Source organism: Lepidothrix coronata, unplaced genomic scaffold, assembly GCF_001604755.1.
Source record: "Lepidothrix coronata isolate B3197 unplaced genomic scaffold, Lepidothrix_coronata-1.0 Scaffold237, whole genome shotgun sequence".
NCBI classification, from domain to species: Eukaryota; Metazoa; Chordata; class Aves; order Passeriformes; family Pipridae; genus Lepidothrix; species Lepidothrix coronata.
In genome coordinates this window covers 426,885-449,629 of record NW_016690417.1, presented here as the reverse complement: position 1 = coordinate 449,629, position 22,745 = coordinate 426,885, and the positions used below count along the sequence as shown (strand labels likewise).

At 44.9% G+C, this 22,745-nt stretch overlaps 1 protein-coding gene across 5 annotated transcripts in view; it reads left to right on the top strand.

Moving 5' to 3' along the window:
* The window catches only part of RABL6 (RAB, member RAS oncogene family-like 6), a 55,687-nt gene that overhangs the window by 8,067 nt on the left and 24,875 nt on the right, over positions 1-22,745 (top strand). For 3 of the 5 annotated variants that reach the window (XM_017834686.1, XM_017834684.1, XM_017834687.1), the window contains exons 3-9: positions 4,544-4,591; positions 6,526-6,555; positions 10,880-10,932; positions 12,024-12,115; positions 12,986-13,126; positions 14,167-14,272; positions 19,663-19,766. In XM_017834686.1, the coding sequence (XP_017690175.1) occupies positions 4,544-4,591; positions 6,526-6,555; positions 10,880-10,932; positions 12,024-12,115; positions 12,986-13,126; positions 14,167-14,272; positions 19,663-19,766 (574 nt within the window). Of the gene's footprint in view, positions 1-647; positions 764-4,543; positions 4,592-6,525; positions 6,556-10,879; positions 10,933-12,023; positions 12,116-12,985; positions 13,127-14,166; positions 14,273-19,662; positions 19,767-22,745 lie in introns of all 5 variants that reach the window. The other 2 variants (XM_017834689.1, XM_017834685.1) reach the window with 2 other exon arrangements.

Here is a 22,745-nt window from a genome sequence, read left to right as displayed (position 1 = left end):
AATGTAGTGCTGTTAGCTCTAGGCTGAGTTACTGAGGCACAGAAATACCAGTACCTTTTTTAAGTGTTTGTTGGATTCTGGGTGATCAGATATGATTTTGTATTTTAATTTTCCCCATTATTCTAATAGTATAAAGTGGCTGCGAAAGCCCTGCCTCTTGCTTGAGGAGACACTGCAGGCATTGAAATTGCATAAGGCTGTGACTCAACAGTGCATCAAGTCCAGCTTTCAGGTTCCTGAAAAAGAATGCCACAGCCTTGTGGGATGAACTACTGATTCAGTATGAAATTGTAAGACCGAGTATGCTGCACACAAACGGTCAGCAGTTGTTTGTCATTATCAGACATTGTCCATCTGCCCCAGTCAGACATTCTGTTGAATCAGATACTGTCCATCGCCTCCCAGCTGGGAGAACATGCATTGGGGTGAGCACCAAATTGAGTGCTGGGTCTGATTCACCACTCAAATTTCTATTGTCAGGTGATACCACAATGCCCAAGTCTCATGATAATGCTCACAAAACTACAGGGTATGTTCACCAGCAGATCTGCTGTGGTCACACAGTGTTTCCCACCTGCAGCCAAACCTTTGGCATGGTGTATGTTGGCTGTGGCATCCTTCCCCTCACTCCTCTTCCTCTCTCTCAGGATATCAGCACATCAGTTACTGAGGAATGAACACAGAGCTTACAAGTTGTTTGGATGATGGAAACTATCTCCAAAATCAAACTTGAATGCTTCAGCCTAAACAGACTTAGATCAGAGTAAGAAATGAAATTCCTCTTTCCTGGATATGCGAGTGTAAAGAATGCACTGAGTGTTAATTGTGGGTTTCTGCATTATCACGGGTTAAAGGTCAGAGTTGGGTTTCCTCTCTGACGGGTGTAGGTAACATAACAGTGCTGGTAGATACAACCTCAGAGTCTGGCATTTCATTCTAAGAGACTTATTCTTATCTAACTGTTTTTGTATCCATAGACAGGTATAAAACGCATGTGTACATGCAAAATGGTGTTTGGAGAAAGATCCAGTCATCTCACCTGTGTCTGCATTTCTCTTCCTGAGCTGAGGCTCAGGCACTGGCTTTTTCAACATGGGTGCAATAATGGGATAGGAAACATCTACACCTGGGGCGGCTTTGCTGTGTGCTGAGAACCACAGGTGTATCGGTTATTTCTGGTGCCCAGTTCTAACCTTGGTGTGCTGGGTTTCTGTAGAACTCCCTGGCCAGAGCTGACAGCAGTATGTACATATGCTGATGGACTTTCCTCAAGGCAAAGTGTTGCTGAGCTTGTCTAACTATCTGGAAGGCTGTACCTGAAATTGTGCCTTTCATTTGTGTTTCTTTTACGTTGTAAAACACTGTACTATTGTCTTAGTAATAATTTCCAGCAGTATAGGAAATTCTCCACTGACCTTCTTAATACTTGTTTTAAAATGTAACCCTCATTTTAAGAGGTTATAAGGTCTGTTTCCTGCTTTGAGAACTTTCCATCCAAGACAGGTGATGTGGGCCCTCAGAGTAGTTGGCTCAGATGTAATTCCTGCCCCGTTGGCCAAGTTAATCAGTAAAGGAAAAATAAAGTTTGTTTTTCCTGTGATCATACTCTCAAGCTACCTTAAATAAACATTATGAAGTAGTTGGCAGCAAATATTTACAGATGTTAATGAAATTGCTGTCAAATATTGAAGGATTCTTACATTGCCTGGTCTTAGAAGAATGACATTTTAGATGTGGAATGTAGCACCTTCAGAAATTTTATACTTGAGGAATTAATAAAGGTAGCGGAATTTGAGTTATTTCTTGCTACGCAGAATGAACAAAGTTGCTTTTCTGTGCCAGTTGTAATGGATATTTGTAATTTTTTTGTCCAAGTAAGGAGTTACCATTCCTGACCCTAAGGAACACTTTTTTAGATTATGCTAGTCACCAATTTTATTCTCTGTTTGGCAGCCTCAGAAATGAAGTCTGAAATAAACATTGGCAAATAGTTTCGTTCAGATCTTTTGGATGCTTTATGGGTGGGAGTGAGGGATGGCAGAGCTGCCCTGTGCTGTAGGATTTGTGATCCAGAGCGAATGAAGTGAATCTTGTCATTGCAGGAGAGTAAAAATGCCTGAGGGCCTGTGAGTTTGTGGTGGTGAACCCACCCACAATCTGATGATTCTTATTTTTAAATGAGTGTTCTTGCAATTGGAGTCTTCTCACAGCTCTCCACCGTTTTCTGGGAAAGCAGTGTTCAGTGTGCTATGGAGTACCTGGCCAAATAGCAGCTGAGAACAGATCTTTGCGGTGGTTTGATCGTGGTTTGTGCTAATCCAAGTTAGGGAGCTGAAAGGATGAACTGACTCTGGTTTTGCTGCGACATCCCTTCCAGAGCCAGTTCAGGTGAGATGCTGCTGGGCATGAATCACACACCAAAGCCAACACAGCAGCACTAAAGCAATTATCCTCTTTCATGATTAGGATCATCAGGAGTGATACTAGTGATGAAAAAGAACTTCCTGGCTGTGAGCTTGCAGGAGCATGTGGAAATACAGTTTTGGTTTTCTTGGATCTCATGCAGAATCTCATTTTCTTTGAGAAATTTCAACCTTTCCCTCAGACAAAAGGGGTGTCGAGCAGGTCTGTGGGGGTCAAGAGGTTCTGCTTCCCAACTGCCTCCTCAGCAGGGTGTCAGTACTGCAGAAATCACTCAGCAGGTCAACAAATCATAACTGAGGGTGTGTTTGGCTCCTGATAAGGAGGTGGAGAGCTCTGGAGCTTGGGAGCAAAGTCCCAGTGCCAAGCACTGGGTCACCTCATGGGAGAACACTGCCTGTCACCACAGGGGCTCACTTCTCTGAACTGGGGTTCCAGCTTCTCCCCAGGAGCCCCTTGTTAGTGCTGATGTACAGTTTCACGTGGCACTGCTGGAAAGAACAAGTAGCTTTCTGGGCTCCTCCCAAGCCCCTGCAAAATCTGGCATCTGGAAAAGGCAAACATCTCCTACCCTTTTACAGCAAGTCTTGATTGTGGAAAGGCACCAGGATTGCCTTATCACCTGCAGGGCAGGAATTTGGGGCAGACCTCCACTAGCTGATCTGTGTCCCAGCACCCGCAGGGGCATGGCACACCCTGAGCAGTCCAGGGCACAGGGAAAGCTTCTTTCAGTGCCAGTGCCTGTGAGTGAGGAGCTGGCTTAGTTGGGTACCAGGGGAATGACTAATATGTTGGACTTGAGCTGTACATGGCTTGATGGTATGTAGGAATGTTCAGGGACAGAATTAATTTGGGGAGTGTAGTGGTTTGAGCAGAAGTGTTCAGACTGCAGGCTGCTGTACACCCATGTGCTTTCAGTCCTGCGAGGCACTGGCTTGGCTGACCTGGGGGGAGTCTCCTGTGTGTCCAGTGCCCACTGCCAGCTGGCACAGGGGGAGATAAGTGAAAGTTACTGTGAGGAAAACAGAGGCCGATTTTGCATAAATGTAAAAAACGATCTTTCTCCAGAAGTAGAGGATCAAAATTTTCCTTTATTCATAATCTGTCTTTACAATATTTTGAAGCATTTAAGTTAAACCAACAATGAATTCTGTAGAGAAAATTTTTCCTGGTTGACAGTGACACTTAGCTAAACTCTCATGCCATCCTGTGAGATTATTTTCTACTCTGAGACATTATCCTCCTATTCCATTGCTTTATGTTCAGAGCTGCTCCAGCTACAAGCTTTTGCTTTAAAGCCTATAACATTTCCAAAAAGCAGCTGTTTCTTGGAACTACTTTCTGAAGATCAGACTCCTTGGATTCTATGGAAACTTTGAATCAGATCTGCCTGTCCCTCATGCCACCCAAAAGTGAAACTGCTGTCTGTGCTATCAGTGCCAGTCACTGGAGTTAGAATTTTGCATGTCTTGCTTAAGATTTTAGCAACTCAAATATATAGTTATGTTACTGCTTGTCATTTATTGATGCTGCAGCTTGTAAGAGGCAAAAGTGCTAGTGAGACCTTATTTTTCACTAAATGCGCCTAGAAATGTGCAGAGAAAATATGTTTCTGGTAGCTGCAGGGGTGTCTGCACTGGCTGTCACGTTTACTTGGAAATGCCGCTAGTAAGGTTGATCTTCCCTAAATGTGTATATTCCTTTTTCCGGTTGTACATCTTGCTTATAGACCAGACTTTATCCTCAGAATTAAATTTTCATCATCTTTGAAGGACTATGGAAAGCTCTGTGTGTTATGAAAAGAATCTACACAAAATACTTACAACATGCTTCAAATCTGACATGAACCATCAAGGAAATCCAGCCATCATTTATGTGACTAAGAATCTTTAGGAAGTTCTTTAGATGGCATGGTTTTGGTTGACAGCTTGGACCTTCAGCAGCGCACCACCTTCTTGTTCTGGTTGGGTTTTCTTCTCACACAGAATTTGCTTTTGTTTTGGCATTGTTGTGCTGCTTTCACCGTGTTGGCTTTGGGTTGGGCTCTCTCTGGTGAGCACTGAGTGATGGACATATCACTGAAACCTTCTTTTAATCTTTTGTTTTCTTATTGTGCTTCCAGCCACTGATGATATTGTGAAAGTTGAAGTATGGGATGTAGTTGACAAAGGTAAGATTTATAACTTCTTTTCTAATGGAAATCTATTGTTCTTTCTCAATTTTGATTAAAAACTCACATGGAATATAGAAATACCTACTTATTCTACTTTGAAAAAACATTTCTACTTACTTTTTTCAAGTGCACAGATATTACTTCCTGAAAAAAATATGGAAAGGAGAGGTGAGTGTCCTATGCTGAGAGCCCATTATCTAGAATCTGAACTGATCTGGAATCGACCGATCAAACCCAGAAGCAGTTCAGAAGCAGTTGTTCCATGTGCCCATGATAGATGAAGTAGCCTGGTGCTCAGTGTATTCAGATTCTCTGAGCTTTAGAATAAACTTTACTTTTTTCCCTTTATAGTTTGCTATATGTTTAGACAGGTTCCAAGTTCTTTTCTCTGGTTCTGAAAGTTCTTGTTGAGCTGTTTTGTGAAGGCATGCTATTGTTAAGTGGATAAAACAGTATCTGCAGTGGGTAGTGCTTGCAGGGGGAAAGGATGAAAGAGAAGCCAATTACTTAAATTTACTTAGGACAGAAAATGCAATATTTGCATTCTCAAAAGCTTTTCTAAACACCTAGCCAAGGAAAGCATTATGATGTATAAATACATTTTTCATTAGTTTTCAATTTTTGTCAGAGTGTAAACTTCTATTTTATAAAAAGTAAAGCCAAACCCCAAAACATCTGTGAAGATGCAGACTGGATGCAGTGCAAACTGGGATAGGCAGTATGATCTCTTCCTGGGAGGGGTTGGGGTTCAGATGTAAATCTCAACAGCCCATTCTGTAGCCCCAAATGCAGATCTTGTTTGGCTTTTAAGAGGCATTTGGTATCAGTCAGGCTCCTGGTTTAGTGTGAGTATGGTCAGGAAAGCAGCTGTACAGGTGAACAGCTGTTGCTCTGTGGGTTATGCTCCTTGTTTGGTGTCTCTCTCTGTCAAATCTGTTGACCACAGTCATCAAAACTTAAACTTTGATGGTTTATCTGGTGCTACCTTTCCTGCAGCCTTGGCTGGAATCCATACTGTTGTCCGAACGGCATCCGAGGGGCACCACCTCTGCCCCACCACCTGTGCAGCTTACACTGAGTACACCTAAAACTGAGACAATAAACACAATAGGGAGTGGGAAAGGGAGAAATTAGCTGAATTGTATTCAAAATAGTAAAACCAGAAAAGTAATTAGAGGTGGTGGCTCTAGTTCAGATGCATAATGGAGCCTTCAGGGTAAACTTGAGCCAGGAACTTTAAATGAAAATCCTGTGTACTTTATCTTTTTATCGGTTTAAGCCCCAGTTTTCACAGTATAGACAAAACCTTGCTTTGGCCAGAATTACTGCTGAAGTCAGTCTGATTACAGTTTGGCTTTTGGATCATGGGATGACAAGTGAGAAGTTGGAATCTGAGCAAAACATCTGTGTTCCCGCTGCCTTGCAGCTTTGGTATGAATAGATAGATAGTTAATTTGGGAATAATGTGGTTCCAGCATTTATTTCTGTGAATAGCTTCTCTGAGCGGAGCCATCTTCTCAACTAGAGACTTGTAATTTTTCTGGCAAAGCAGACGGGATGTGATACATGCAGATGTTGATAACAGCTCTTCTGCTCCTGCTTTTATTTCTGACAGTGAAGCCTGTGTTAGAAATCTCAAGGGACTCTCTCTCTTCCCTCCACTTTGTAGCCTTTTAAAATAAAACTCATTCTGTTAAGATCCCTGCTTATGGACCACAGATACGTATTTTTTGCAATCAGTTGTGCTCAGTGAGTGCAGTGTAAAAAGGTGTTAACAAAATCAAATCCTTTCCTATTGCCGTAGCATGGTGGATTCCTGATAAGCGCAACTTTAGGAAAATGTTCATATTAACCATTAAGAGCCTGCTCATATCTAACTTTCATATTAATGTTATCTCATGACATTTTTTATTTTCCTTCTGTATGCTTAGGACAAAAAATCCTCCTGCGCGATGCTTTGGGTGAGAGCCACACTACACTGCAGACTTCCAGTAGTAAAGTATCCAGTGCTGCTGTAGCGTAGTGCTGACAAGACCAAATCCTCCTTTTGTTTCCTTGCCTGCCAGATCCTGGCTAATGTGCATATTTAGACTTGGGCAGAATGCTGCATTTATCAGGCTGGATTTGAAACTGTCAAAAAATGCATGTTCTGAACATGCATTTCAACATAACGTTTTCCAGGCTAAATTCTTTCACCAGTGTTTCCCCATTTCCTTGTTGGAGGAAATTAGGAGACTTCTATTTAAATGAAGATGTTTGAAGCTGCGTTGGAAGCCCTGAAATGGGTTATTATGGCTTGACCGTCTAACAGGTGTATCCATGAACTGCAGTTTTCAACTTCAGTTGAGTAAAGCAGCTTTGAGCTTTCCTTTGCTGTGCAGTGCTGCCATTCTGCTTGTCACAGGGGGCTGGGGGGAATAGCAGAAGGGAATTGCACCCTAAATTTCAGGGAATTGCACCCTGAAAACTTAATGTATATTTCTGAAGTTAACAGTGATTTTCCTCTATGATGCTTCTCCTGGTGCTCCCCAGTAGTGTGTTCCCTGTCCTTGCTGGTTCAGCAGGGTGGGTTTTTCCTCCAGAATCTTTTAGGATGCAGGAGGCAACTCTGCTGGCCCTGCCTGGACGGTGACTTAGCTTGGTGTTGTTTATTTAGCATCCAGAGTTAATTGAGAAGTGTGGGGAGGTTTGTTGTGAAAACTTAAAAGCTATGGGGTTGGTTAGTGTGGTGAAGCAGAGGGGAATGGCAGCTACCAGACTGTGCTGCTCCTCTTTGCTTGTTCTTGACTCTTTGGGATTCTTTTTTAAGATGTTCAGACTCACTGGAGTCCCTACTGCATTCTCTGTGGGCCTGCTCAGGGAGCTGGGCTCATGTCTGGAAGGATGCTATTTGTTAAATCTTACCAAGTTGAGCTTGCCCCCAGCTATGGGTTGTATTGAATTTTGTGCAGCATGTGTAGTAAATATCATCTCCTTTGCTGCCTTTGGAACTGATAGAACACAGGAAAGATCTCTCTCAGCAAAAGTCACACTACTGACTCATCTTTCTGGCTTTGCAGCAAGTTGTGTAACTACTGCAGGTCATAAACTGTAACGGATCCTGAATGCGGAGAAGCTGCTTGAATGCAGGTGATTCAGGAACAGTTGTGACTTCCTGTCTTGTAATTTCTGCCAGTTTGGTTCCCACATCTTTTCCCATATGCTCCTGAAGGGATCAGATCATAGTTTTTTCTATTGCCCACAAAATAGCATGAACTGTTTCCCCTGTATTGGAGATTCCTTTCCTTCTTGCTGCCCTTTCACCCCTCTCCCTCTCAGAGGCGTGCTGCAAGAAGAAGGAAAGATCATAATTCATATTTTTGTTATTTTCAGACATCCCAAGTTAGATAACACAGGGGATGCAAATATTCCAGATGTGTATTTTTGACTGGTGAAGGGAAGCAGCTCTCTTGCACTGTGGACAGCATTTGTTGGCAAGCTATACTGAATCCTTGCTATCCTGCACCAAAACTGATGGTACACAGAGATGCAGAGACTCGGGTGCTGATCACAACTCGAGTCTTCTGGTGTCCAGTGAGAACCGTTCGGTAGATTTTGGAGCTCTGCTGCCACGGGTGTTTGGTGTCAGTGTTGCTCTTATACTTGTGAATAAGGAGCAGCCATCATTTCAGGGAGAGGACCTGAGCCATCACAGCACAAAGAGCCTTGTTTTCTGATTGAGGCTCCTACATTACCCATCAGTGCAACCTCAAACACACAACTCTCACCATGCACTTGCCTTTACAGGCTGAATTGCATCTTTTCACTGCATACATTTTGCCTCTATCCGGCTCATCCCACAGTTTTGGTTCCAAAAATAGATCCTGTGCATGAATCTGTACACACATGCGCTTTTCAGCTCTGTGACTCCTTTGAGGTGACCTCCTTTGCAGCACTGATGTGCCGTGTGCGAGAAGATTACTCATTTCTCTGGATCCACACAGAAAACCATGAGCAGGGAGAGGCATGCAGGTCATATATTCCATCTCAAAGCGTTGAGTGCAAGTGTGCCTGGGTTAGGCAGACACCTTGATTGGTCAGGATGGGAGGAATGATGGATAGTATTTGTGGTTGCTTGAGCTTCTCTTGACTTAGAAATTTAGGTCACACAAAGCATCATTTAGCAGTGACTGCAGAAATAGCAATGCTTTGATATTTAGAGAAGCCACACAAATGCCACTGACTTGAAACGAATTGAAGTGGGAAAAGGCGTGCATGGCCTAGACAATCCACACCTTCAGCTGCACCGGGAGAAATCAGAGCTCATACTTGGATCCCTCGGGGAAACACAATGCCCAAATGAGGAAGGATCAGGATTAATATTTCTACTGCTTTCAGATGCAAGCAGTAAGATGTCATGAGTGGTGCAACATTTTGCAGTGATGCGCAGAAGCACCCACCAGAATATCCTGCTGTAACCTGCAGCATTAAAACTTTCCTTAAATAACTGTATTTTCTAACTATTTATCCTTGAGCTGGGTGCAGGAAGAACAAATACTTTGTTTCACATGCAGCATCTGGCAGAACCCTGAATTCCACAAGTCTTCACTCAATGTGATTCAGCAGAGTTGAAGAGTTGGTGGAAGCTATTTTGGTCCTCAGTGTTGCAGAGTCTTTTACAGAGTTGCTGGGAGGGTTTTTGCAGGTGCATCCAAGCTGCCAACACCTTCTGTTGTCAGCAACACAGTGAATTTCTAGAAATCATGAGAAGGAATCCCAGGTCTGTGACAGTATAATTTAGTTAGCTTGTCTTTATTTAGACTAAGAAAAAAGTTAATTCAGAAGTGCAGCTCTCAACTGCTGTCAGTAACATTTGGGAGATACTTGGTATCTGTAGAATATCACTCCAGATGTTGCAGGGTTCTTCATTGTGCAGTGCTTATCATTGATAAAACTCTGGAGACTCTGAACACAGAGTTTAAACAAGAGGACAGATTTTTTCATTGTATGTCCACAGTAAACCTTCTTGGCAGTAGATGACAGAAGATGTTGAGACTCCTGGCTACCTTAGAGCCGGGTGTCTACACCAGAAAATCATGTCAGCTGATGGCCACTCTGGTGGTCGTAGGTGCAGATACACCTGTCTACTATGACTCCAGGCTGTAAGATATGGAAACATGATTAGAGTGTAACTGATGTAACACAAAGTTTTCAGGGAGCTGAGGTTTAAAAACACTGACTCCTTTTCTGGGAGTGCTGAGTCAAATGCCGGTGGTACTTTAAAATGTCATTTTGTGAACTTATCAAGTGCTTCCCTAAGCTGTAAGGAAAGGGAGAAGTCTCAGGGGGCTGCCCTTTAGCTATGAGGGCTGGACTTTAGCCTTAGAGGAAGCAGATGAGTTGGAGAGAAACCTGTAAATTGCTCCAGGTGGACCCATGGCTGTGGGACTGCGGGGCAAGTCTCTAGAGTGGTTTTCTAGTGTCTTCTCCAAGTGTGTAGCTTGTTGCCTCTTGCACTTTTCTGGGAGCTTAATCAGAGTTGTACCTGTCTTCTGGCTTATTTCTGTGTGCTTTGGGTGATACCTTTGGAGGATTTCCTTTCTGCACCTACACTGGTGATGCCCAGACCCAACCCTCCGGCTCTGGCCTTTGGAGCACATGTAGGCCCTCTCTGTCTCCACAGCCCCGTTCCCACAGTTTATTTGCTTTCACTTGGATTTCTCCTTCCGTAAGTTCTGTCTGTCTTTTGGCTGTTAAATTCTCATAGTCACCTGCCACCCCTTTTTTCCTTAGTCATGAGGCAGCCCAAAGCACCTGATGGGCTCTGAGGTCACATTTATGACCTGACCTCTTGCTTCAGGTCAGTGACAGCACAGCAGTATCACAGCATCTCTCAGGAAGGCTGCACATGCAGTTGTGCCATCAGTCAGAGCAGCCCCATGAACTTTTGCTTCTTCAACACTAATACAACAAAAACTGCAACAAAGCAGCTTCCCTTTGTGGCCAGGAGTGCACCAACCCTGTGTTACTCAGTCACTGGGGCTTTATGCTGTGAAGAGCGTGGTTTAAGCTACCCCAGATATCCTTACTGCATCTTTGAATAGACTAGCTGGGATTCTTGACATGGGGAGCTTGGATTCCTCAGCAAGGCACGCCTGTCCTACCCCTTCTCATCCCCCAGGCTTACAGTAGAAGTAGGATCTGCTTTAAGGTTATGTTCAAACTGCTGTGGTCCTGCCCAGACCCATCCTGCAGTTCTCTGCCCAGTGTAATGCTTTATTTTTTTTTTGTACAATTCTTTTTAAGGAAAATGCAAAAAACGAGGAGATGGTTTGAAACTGGAGAATGACCCTCAGGAGGTGAGTCACCTGGGATGCAGAGGTTTGCCTCTCGGGGGAGGCCTTTCATCCACTTTTGGTCCATGGAAAGCAAGTTCTGTATTTGTTTCTGCTCTAAGACTGGCTTGGCAGGTGGGTGAGGGGTAGTGGGACCCCTGATGCTCTGCACTCTTTGGTCTGTGCATTTCAGCCCTTCTCCTGCCCTCACCACAGCTTCCCTGCTGGTTTCCATTCTGTCTTTTGGAAATGACTGCACTGCTGAGGTGTTTGCTCAGCAGCTTTGTACTTCTCTGCCTGTGGGCAGTGGCAGGAAGTCCTTTTGTCAGGGCCTTCCTGTGGGGCCTCAAGAAGTCGCTCAATGCCCTGCCCTGGCTGTACCTCAGAGCTGGGCTGTTAACCTTTCGCTGGTGCCAGTGCTGCTCAGGCTGTGTGGTCAGATGAGGACAATTTTCCTTAAAATATTCTCCTGTGGAAAAAGCCTTTATGAGAACAAATAGCGCAGCTGCTTCTTCCTTTGCAAACATGGTGCGTTTTCCACTCCTGGAAAATGAGTGAGAATTGTTCCGGAGGCGCCAAATTGCAGCAGGAGCTATGGAGACTCAGTTGGGACCTGTACTGTCCAGTACTGTCTGGACTTTGAGGCATGCAGAGTCCAAATGATGAGAAGACAATCAGGTGCTAATAAATTCTGTCAGTCCTCCATGAGAGAAACTGCCTCCTGGCTTTGGACACCAGAAGGTTTAGGAGTACAGTCAATATTTGGATCAGCAAAGAGATGGAATGGGAGTTGTGCCCTCTGTCCTCCACCCTGTAGCTTATGTGGAGTTTTCTTGCCAACACAGGATTTGAGAGCTCAGGGGAAAAGGGCAGGGGTGGGTTTTAGCATGCGCTGTCAGACACTGTCAGGTGCTTCATGTGCTGCTCCTGTGGGAAGTGGAAGCTGGGAACCACCACGTGTCTTACTTCAATAATGATGGTGTGACATCCACAGATACTCCTTACAGTGGTTACCCCTTTAGAAGCTTGCCTATTCAGCACTGTATCCGTTGCGTTCTGTACAAGCCTAACGTTGAATCAAGTTATTTGCTGCTTCTTTGCCTTTATTTCCTCAGGCAGAGTCAGAAATGGCTCTGGATGCAGAGTTCCTGGATGTCTATAAGAACTGCAATGGTGTAGTGATGATGTTTGACATCACCAAGCAGTGGTAAGAGACCTTCAGTGGTATCTCATGATTCTCCCTTATTTAGGCAAAACAAATTACTTCTAGATTTCCAGATTCCCAGTTGGATTTGAGAGCTGATAACCAGCCTAATGAGTTGAAGCAAGCTTGTATCCCTTAAAATAAAAGCTTTGTCTTGTGACATGGATTTTAATAAACCCCTCTCCTGGGCTTGTTCCAAACAAGCAGTGTCCCAGTAGGTTGTGTGCTGCAGTTGCTGATACACTGCTGGCTGAGGCTTGATAATTAGCGCTATCACAGGTGCAAAGTGCATGTTAAAAATCCCTGCTCCCCAGAACACAAGGGAAAGGGGAATGCTACTGAGGAATTCCCAGGAAGACTGGTATTAGTATGGATTATTTAGAGGCCCTGGGCTGCTTTAATGTACAGAAGTAACAAACTGTTCATTTTGCACATCTGCTGAGGAGGGTGAGGCAAATATGGAAACCAGAGTGGGAAGAGGAGGGGGTAAGAGCTCCTGCTTTATATTTAAGCTAATGGTGTACGGGTTTGGTGTTGGTCAGAGAGTCTGGGGGAAGTTGAAAGGAGGGAAAACTTTTCTTCTACTGACCCCACACAGTTTTGCAGGACTGAGGGAAACATTGCTGTAGGAGATGTGAGGTTGCTGGTGGAAGTGGATTATTGAACTTATCAAGTTGTTTTGGGATAAAGAATGATCCAAACATATTGAGCCTTAATGTATTTCTCTGAGGGGACAAAGAATCCACAGACTTGGAAGAATTTTGGAAAAAACATTCTTTGGGGGTTTTTTCCCTACGATTTGTGCATGAAGCTGCTCAAAGAAGGATGTTCCCACTCATCTGCCTTTCTCTCTCTCTCTCTTCTCTGATGAAGGACATTTAACTATATTCTGAGGGAGCTTCCTAAAGTACCGACCCACGTTCCAGTGTGTGTGCTTGGGAATTACCGGGACATGGGGGAGCACCGGGTCATCCTGCCCGGTGACGTGCGGGACCTCATTGACAACCTGAACAGGTGAGCTGTGCCACCTGGCAGGGCAGCAGGGCTTGACTGCTATCTGACATCACCCATAGATAACCGTGTTTCACATCCATGTCACATGCACCCTCTGCCCCAGGGCCTGGCTTTGGGCTCCCAGTGTCTCACAGCAGCATCTGCTGACATGATGGGCTCTGATCCGGGAGCCTGCTCTGGGCAGGTTGTTTGCTGTGTTCCTGAAAAGCAGGGAGGGCCTGGCAGCAAGTGCCTTTCAGAAGTGCTGTTCCCAAGAAGTCATCTTTTTTCTGAATAGTCCTCGTGTGAAAGAATCCTCTCCTTGCGGCACAACCATTCTCTGCTCTAAGTAATTCAGCTACAAGAGAGCCAGCCAGTGCAGCTGTCTCCTTGCTCTGCCTCTGAGCTTCCCCACACAGCATTTACTGGGCACAGCCAAGTCATACACCTCCGTCACCAGCCAGACAAGAATTTCGCTTATGCAGAGGTCTGAAGTGCTCTGTTATGTAGTATAAAATACTATTTGTTGGTCAAGATTCAGTAGATTGTACCTTTTTATGTCATTTCATGTCTTTAAGGTAATTTTTTCATTTTCCTCATCTCTTACTTGCTTATGCCTGTGTCAGTCACACAGAAATGGTGTCCGTTTTAAGACTTTGTCCATGATGTAATCATTTCTTTACAGATTCATCTCTATATGTGATTTTTGTCAGTCTGTTTGGGGTTTTAAACCAGAACTGTCACTGAGAAATGAGAAGCTTGTATAGCTGTAAATCCCCAGTTTAGGAAACCAACATCCCAGTGTCCTGACTGAGTATTTCTTAGCCTAGGAGGCACATGACACTGTGACACACCAACAGCCACTTTCTGCCACCCTTCAGGGGATCAAAGCATGAATTTTGGCTGTCCACAAAATAAGAGTCCCAGGCAGAATGATCCACTGGCCTACATTTGGGGGTGGGGGGATGGCCTGTGGGGCTGCTTGTGGTGTGTAATTCAGCCAGTGCCCCTGTGTGTGCAGTCTGTCCTGGGTACAGTGTTCTTCTCTCTGCTTGAGACAGGCCTCCTGGCTCCTCCTATTTCCGCTATGCTGAGTCTTCCATGAAGAACAGCTTTGGCCTCAAGTACCTGCACAAATTCTTCAACATCCCCTTCTTGCAGCTGCAGGTAAGAGAGGGATATTGCCCTGGTGTGCTGGGTGGGTGGGACAAATTGTATTTGCTCTGTCTCTATTGCAAAAATTTGGTATTTGGGGTTTCTTTTGATGTTAAAGGATCCTGAGTAGATTTTTGTTTTTATTAGGGTTGGTATAGCAATATTGTGTTAGAACATTGGTGCCTGTGACATGCCTGTGGTTGCGAGAGGATTTCTCTGCTGAGTTCCCAATACTGACTTCTGGAGAAAGGCTCCAAGGGAATGAGTAACACTGACATGAAAATGGCATCCAGTGGTGCAGTTACCAAGTCAAAAATGTTGCACAGACACGTTTATTAAACTTTGGATTTCAATTCTGTTCAGTTAAAACTCAGACGAGCTGAGATTTGGTCATGAACTGAACAGTTCAGGAACCTCTGTTTGCTGAAAATATTTGCCCTAACGGTAATAGATCTGCTTGGATCCTGTGCACATGGATATAACCTCATATTTTCTTCATAATTGAGGATTCTTGGGAGGGCTGAAGAGAAAGGCAAAGGCCAGATGGGCAGAGAAGGATGGGATTCTCAGCTGCAGACCTTTAGAAGAGGCACTTTTGGGGTGATCCTACTGGGATCCTTTGGGATCAATAGTTTATGCTTTCTAAGGGCACATATGATGTTGTGTCATTGTCTTCTGTTGGATGGGAAAAAAATAGGCAGTTGATTATCTTTCACCAGTAATTGAAGTGTCCATATGTATTTCTATACAAATAATCCCCACTGGAATGCTAGTTCAGAAGGAGCTGGAATATGTTAGTAGATGTTACCATGTCCTCAGGCTGCAGAGCAGAAAGAACTAGAATAAGAGAACTGGATATATTAAATCCCAGTAAAACAAGTCAAACAATAATTTTTTTTAGGGGGCAGTTGTAGAAACCTGAGCTATAAATCCAACTTGCTGCTCAGAGGAGAAGATTGAAATCTGCCAGCATGGTGCTGGTGAAATGTTTGGGTTTATAACCTCAGCTCCACTGGTAAAGGGGTGTCTGGTGGAAATCACGCAGAACTAATTCCCAGGTTACTTTTGTTAGTTTTGTAGATCTGTCCTTTTTTTCTCTGATAAGAGACAAAGCCATCAGCACAGCCTTCCTGCCAGAGTTGTTTCTGGAAGCTGCTCATGGTGATACTGTTGACAGTCTGTGTATGCCAGGATTTTCCCTGGCCAAAGTAATAAGCAAGAAATTCTGAAGTGTTTGTAGTATTGGGTTTGCTTGGAAGCAGCTTCAGGGTGTGAGTCTTAGGGGACCTTTCATCTAAATGTGCTGTGTACAAGTAAACGCGATCTATTAATCTGAGACTGAAAGCAATTAGGACACTTTGATAAGGTTACCAAAACCAGATAACTTTTTGAACAAATCTTGGTCTTTAGGGTAAAGAAAAAATAAATCTTATATAACCTTTAGTTGTTTGGAGATTACAGTGGTGGTTGCTTAGGAGAGGTAAGGGAATGGGGTGAGCAGCTCACATTTGTTCTCCTGCTCAGTGAGCTCAGGGTGCCAGTGGAGGTAGCCCAGAAGGTGCAACTGCCACGTAATTAGACTCCCACATCCTGTGGCTTTCATGTAATTAAATAATTCAATACTGCAGAAACGAACCTGGGAAGACTTCTCCTTAGAATTTAGTTCCCAAAATGTGCAAGGGGAGTTTTGGATGGGCACATGTAAACCATACGTTTAAATATGTGTGCTCTGTTCTTTGCACCTCAGCACAGAAGGTGGGACCTGAGGAGGTTGTCCTGTGCCTGTCATTCCGGGAGAGCTGCCTGGCTGTGCCTTTAAAACAGCAATGTCCAAACTAATTCCTGCAGTTCTGTGCTCATACGGGGATTGCAGGCAGGTGTTTTAGTGTTCATTCTGATAAAAATCCCAGCACAGGATCCCCGTGGAAATACCTTGTTCCATTTCCCTGCAGTGTGCAGGAGGTCCCCAGCCTTGCCTTCTGTGCCAAGGGAGGTGACTCTGCACATTCGGAGGCTTTTAGTTGCTTCCCCCCAGGCACTGGGGCTTTACTCGATGTCAAACTTCAGCCGAGTTGGGCTGTATTGGATTTTCCAGTGCCCCTTGCATTTGTGCCACAGGTTTATGGGCAGTGCCTTCTGCTGCTCCACAGTAGCTGGCTCGGAGCACTTTGCTGCTCCTGGAGACTCCTTGAGAATCTTGCCTTGGAGTGCACAGGGACCAGGCCTGGGCCTGATTAACATCCAGTGCAGTATGATGCTGAATTTGTAGGAACATCGCAGTTAGATTTAATTCCTAAAGGTTCTGCTTATCCCTTCAGAGATTCTTGCCAGTACCAGGCTCCAGAAGGGAGTCTTTTCCCAAGTACTTTGGAGCAGGGTAAAGGCAGAGGGATGCTGCCAGGTGTAAAATGCACATAGGATTTACTCAGCCCTGAGGGTTTCTGTGTCCCTCAGCACATCCCCTGCAGCTCTCCAGGGGGAGAGTTGTCCAGCTGTATCTGAGGACCCAGGCTGTCCCTTAGGGTTGGTGTCAGTGGCACGTTCCTGTGCTCAGCTTACAGTCATGCATCTTTCACGGAGAAAGCAGGGCTGAAATCCATACCCCCAGCACAGAGCACGTTCCCTCTGGCAGCCTGGGCTCTTCAATTATTTATCAGTTCCTTTCCAGGGGCAGGGTTGGCAAACCTGAGGATGCAGTTTAGCTGTAGGTATTGCTGGTGGCCCACAAATGGGATCAGGTCACCCAGGCCTCCGGATGCTGCACTGGAAGGAGACAGGATTCTGCAGACAGCTGAAATTGCCTTTTCCCAGGAAGCCCTTGAATGTGGCTTTCAGCCAAAGCATTGGTCTGTAGCGTATGATTTATTCCCTTCTTTTGTGTTACTGCTAAAATAAGCTGTTTCTTTAATATTTTAATACCAGCATGGTAAAATAGGATTCATTTTTTGACGTATTTGGAAGTCTGCTAATAGTGATGAATTTTTACAAAATTAGTTGAAACTTGCTCTTAATTAAATCTATATTCTTGATTTACTGTGATCTGTGAAAATAAAACTCTGATGTGTGTCTCAATGCCAAAGTGTGAGGCAAGGCAAACCACTTGTTTAATAAAAGTCATTATCAAAGAGCCTAAGGTAAGCCCTGGAGAGCAGTAGCCCTTCTGTCTCTGTTTGCTCAGCTAATTTGCTCAGCATTTATTTCACCCATTTTAGGAAACTGGGGACAAAGAAGCAGCAGACTTGCCCTTTTTTGTCTCATTTTTGCTCATACTGCCTGAATAACGTAGGAGGATGACATCTACTACTTCTGAAATCTTGATTTTCTTGAATCTTGAGTTGTAAAATCTAGAATTTGAATTCTAAAATCTTTATTAGTACTTCTGATTAGTGTAGCACATTTAAATATGTATAGCATATTTTTCTGAATCTTTCTTGTCTGTAAACCATGATAAAGGGAATTGACATTAAGTAATGATTTCATAATTCTTTGCATACATGTTAATTGAAGTCAAGTTTCCATCTGAAGAGGGCTTTTGAATTTGATGAATAAAAATAACCTAGCAAAGAAAACAGGAATTGCTCCAAGCTCTTAACACAATGGCAAAGGTAAACATGAAGCAGTAAATTAGATTAAATGATCACAGAAGCTCTTAAATTTCAAGAAAGGCTGTGCCTTCCAGTAAATTTCAGTGTGTTTAAGGGTTATCACCTGTGATGAATCACCTGGTCTTATAATACAAAATAAAAATTACTTGAACCTTGTCTGCTGATATCAGTCATGATAGAATTTGATATAAATTGGCCCGCTCCATGGAGGGCTCGGGCTGTGCCCTGACTGTGCCCTGGGTCACAGCAGCGTGGTGTGGTTTGAATGAGCCAGATGAGTTGTTTGCTCTTAAAATCTGTACAGTGTCTTGATGGCTTCAAAGTTGTCATGTCTGTGAAACCATAATGCCAGCAGCATGTGCACATAGGGACTGAACACCATTGCTTCATGCAAATGTTTGTCTTCACAGAGGGATTTTATTCCGGGAATTATGTAGTAGATTTCCTTTTGCCCTTTTAGTCTGGTGGGATCTTCCTGCAGTGAGCTTATGTGTTGTCAAACAGGGAATTAAAAATTCACTATGGTTATTGATGCCAACCTTCAAAAATATTTGTCAGAGTGGAAACCTTAAATGTTCTTGGAGGATAAGGCAGTTATAAAAGCAAAAGCCTTGGCAATGCGGAGGAAGTGTGTGGTTTCTCTTCCATCTCCTCCTGCCTTGGCTACACCCCTTGGCACCACGGACCTGCTGTGACGGGGACAGTGCAGTGCCCTGAGTCACCGGCTGAGCTCAGCAGGAGCTGTCCCTGCTCCTGGGCCACACAGTGCCTAGGCGGTGGGAGAGGGAGGACTGATACTTTCAGACACTGAACGTTGTGGCTTTTGACGCCAGAATTCGGAGTGTGAGCTGGTCAGCATGCCCCATGCTCAGAGCCCCCCCAGGAGGCAAGCAGGGTGCCAGTGCCCAGCTGTGTGCCAGCCAGCTGTGCCTGAGCAGAGGGGACGGGGCTCTGGGGCAGGATTTGTATCACATACAGCTCTAGTGTTGTCCAGGGGATCCGGAATGATGTTTCTGAAGGAATGGATGCTGTGTCAGCCCTGTGCTCAGGGCTGTGGAAGAGCCCTTGGAGCTGGCTCAGCCTAATGCCTGTGGTTATTGATCTCTCCTCACTGCCATCCGGGCTGTCAGGAGGAGGGAGTCTGTTAAGCCAGCACTTCCCCTCAGCTGAGATTTTTGCTTGGGTTCTGTTGGAAATGTGGGAAGTGAAGGACTGAATGGGGCTGCCCTGGGTTACATTAGTGAAGCCGACTCACTTTACTTTCCATTTGAAATGGACTGGGATGTCTGTCCCCCATCTGTGGAGCAGCAACAGGAGGCAGAGGGGCAGGGACTTCAGAAGTGTCTCTTGGTTGACAGTTGTGCTCACTCATCTACCATGACAGCAAAAAGAAAATTACTGGGAGGTTTTGCATCAGCTGAGTCCTGCTCACAGAGGGGCTGTTTTAGCACAGGGAAAATTAAAGACCCAAGTGAATGGGTTGCACAACTGATCTCCACAGGAGCTGAATCTTTTATCCAAATGTAACTAGTGATGCAGTGTCTGAAATCACACATTATTGATTTATGGCTGAGAACAGCTCACAGAACAAGGCACTTCTTATACATAAACTTTCTGGATTATCTACTTTTGCTTCTGCTTCCTCTGTGTTCTGTACTTCAGTTGACACTGTAAGCAGGGCCAGTGCTCCTGTTCAACACGTTGCTGTGGTAGAGTGGTGACACAGGATCTCACTGCTCAGAGATATGTTACAATGAGCCTTCCCTGCTCAGACCTGGCTTGTTTTCCTTTCCTCAGAGGGAGACGTTACTGCGGCAGCTGGAAACAAATCAGCTGGATATTGATGCAACTCTGGAGGAGCTGTCAGTGCAGCAAGAGACTGAAGACCAAAACTACGAACTGTATGTCACTGAGCTGTCTTTTCTAACTGTTTGGGTGTCACGTGAATGTTGGGCAGCCCCAGCTGTGACATGTGGCCAGGTTGAAGGGTCTAGTGTGTGACATTTAGGGATTCTTTGGATAAAATGTCACTTTTAAGTGGCATCACCTGAAATAAAGCATGCACTTGGGGATCCCAAGTGAAAGGCTCTGGTTCTTACAGGCATGTGGTCAGGGGAGGGCAGGGGAGGTGAGGCTGAGCAGCACACCTGGAGCCAGCACATGCTGAAGGGATTGTAGATGAATTGCTGAAAGGGGATATTTTCCAGCTCTCAGTGGCTCAGTACACAAACTGGTTCCTATCCTTCTGGCTGTTGTATTCCTGTGTATGGTGTGTTTTGTGATAGGCAGAACGTAATAGCAACAACACTGCTGTCTTTTGTTCCATTGAGCGCTTCTAAACTCCTGGGTGCATTTCTAGTTTGAAAAAGTGGCTGGTTCCTCTCCCCTGTGTTTGTTCTGTGCCCTGACTGTGTGCTTGCTGCTTGGAACAGTGTTTGCCAAATTTAGCCCCACAAAGCCAGTACATCTGCACCGTGAACAGGAATCCATATTCCATGAATTCCCATCACAAGGCCTTTATTGCAATGTGCAAGCCAGAAAAGTCAGCCTCAGAATGTATTGAAAAAGGATTATTTACAGGAGCTTTATTTGGGAGTTGGAGTCGATGATTATGAAATATTCATGCACAGCCATTTTGACAAGCATTTTTCAGCCCAAGTTTCGAATTCTATAACCTTGTTCAGTGTGTTTTCCTTTGAGAGCATTGAAAGACCCCAATGGGCACAAAACAGTGCTGTTTCCAGAGTGTTCACCTCATTCCTCAGGGACCAGTTAGTCTCCTCATGCCTTCAGCATTTCTCTTGATGTCCCTGCTCCAAGGACCTGGGCTGTGTGGGCTGTGCTGTCAGATGGTTTTCCATACTTTTGTTTGTACTGCTTCAGTAGTGGGAAGATACTTAAAAGAATTAAGAGTTGGCAGAGCTATTTCAAACTCACAGCACAAGATCTTCCTACTTCGTCACCTCTCACCCTTCCATCAGTTTTAGAATTTGCTGGACCTCCGCGTGTGTCACTTCAGCTCACCAATCCAGGAGAAAACCAGGTTTGACAGGGCTTGGAGCAACATGGTGTAGTGGAAGGTGTCCCTGCCCGTGGCAGGGTTTGCAATGAGATAAACTTTAAGGTACCTTCCAGCCCAAACCAGTCTGGGATTCTGTAACTCTATGAAAACTATCTTATGCCATATCTACCTCTGGGTTAATCTGCACTGGGCTGGCTCTGAGAAGCATCTGTCAAACACCAGATCTTAAAGGCAACAGCAGCAGCAGCAGTATGGTACTGGCAAAGTGGTGGCCAGACCTCCTGATTCCAGCAGTGGGTATTAGACTGGATCATCCCATCCAGTGTGACCACACTGCCTAGCTGCTGGGGAGCTGATGGCACTGTCAGGCTGCAGGATTAGCTTAACATGGCCTCAGAAATACCACAGCCATGGTGCCTGACAAAAGAGGAGTTGCTAAAATATTAAAAGCAGTGAGGGTTTGGGAAGATCCTTACATCCATGCTTGTCAGATGCCCATAATTTTGGGATTATAATGTTTAATATGCTACTTCAGTGGATGTCTGAGTGAGCACCTGCTGCCACTCACCCTGTTGCACGCAGCATGTGCGTTGATGTGGTTTGGCTTGGTGACCCTTGGCAGATCATAGAATCATTAGGGTTGGAAAAGCCCTCTAAGATCATGAAGTCCAACTGTGTTAACCCAGCACTGCCAAGACCACTACTAAACCATGTCCCCAAATTCCACATCCATGTGTTTTTTGAACATTTCCATGGACAGTGATTCCACCACTGCCCTGGGCAGCCTGTTCCAATGCCTAGTCACCCTTTTTGTGAAGAAATTTTCCCAAACGTCTAACCTAAACCTCCCCCGGTGCAATTTGAGGCCTCTTTTGCATGTTCCTTTTTAGTGCTTGTTACTTGGTAGAGGAAACTGGCCCCCACCTGGCTACAGCATCCTGTCACAAGGCCCTTGTGTTTGTTGCCTCAGTTTGGACAGCACTGGGAGTTCTGCTGTGGGTCACCCAAATTGCACAGCAAGGGGAGGTGACCGTAGGCATTTGGGGCCGCAGGCCATGGTGTGGATGCTGCAGCACTTCCTCAGAGGCCATTCCTGCTCTCCTGCCATAAAATCAGGCCATGGAGCAAGGCGAGGTGACAGCGCTAGGACATCTCGGTTATTCCATTCACCCTGTGCACGTCTGGTAGCTGCTCTGTCACAATGACTGATTCTAAATTTGGCTCTGTGAGAACAGAAAGAGAACAAGAGCCCTTCCTCCTGCTGCAGCAGGGGACCTGAGGACAAAATCATCACTTCTCCAAAATGTGGATCCCAGAGACAACACGAGGTGGCACACGACGCTGCCTCATCCACCTTACGTAAGCCATCCCGGGCAGCCACTGCCCCGTGGGAGACACAGTCAGATGCTTCCAGCTCCTTCCCTGTGCTTAGGCTCCTCTCTGCCTGCCACACCTCTGGCTCTGGTACTTTCTCTGTGCTTTCTCAGATTTTACATTTTCAATGCTGCTAAAAACACATTTCAGCCTTTTTTGAGTTCTTAAATTCTTATTAAAGAAAGAGCAATTACTTATCTTATGCTGTTCAGAATTTGTACTTAATTTGCTCAATTTCTGCATTTTTAATTGTACCCAGCTTATCTTCTGTCACAAGGAGAACTTGTTTATGCTCAGTGTGCCTGTCCCCTCACAGAATGGTGCCAGGGCCGGACAGCCCTTTTGGTGAAGAAATTTTCCCTGATATCCAAACTAAACCTTCCCCTGGCACAACTTGAGGCTGTCTCCTCTCAGCCTGTGGATGCCAGGCTGCAGAAGGGCATTTGGGCTGCCCTGCTGAGGACTCTGCTTTGGGGATACATGC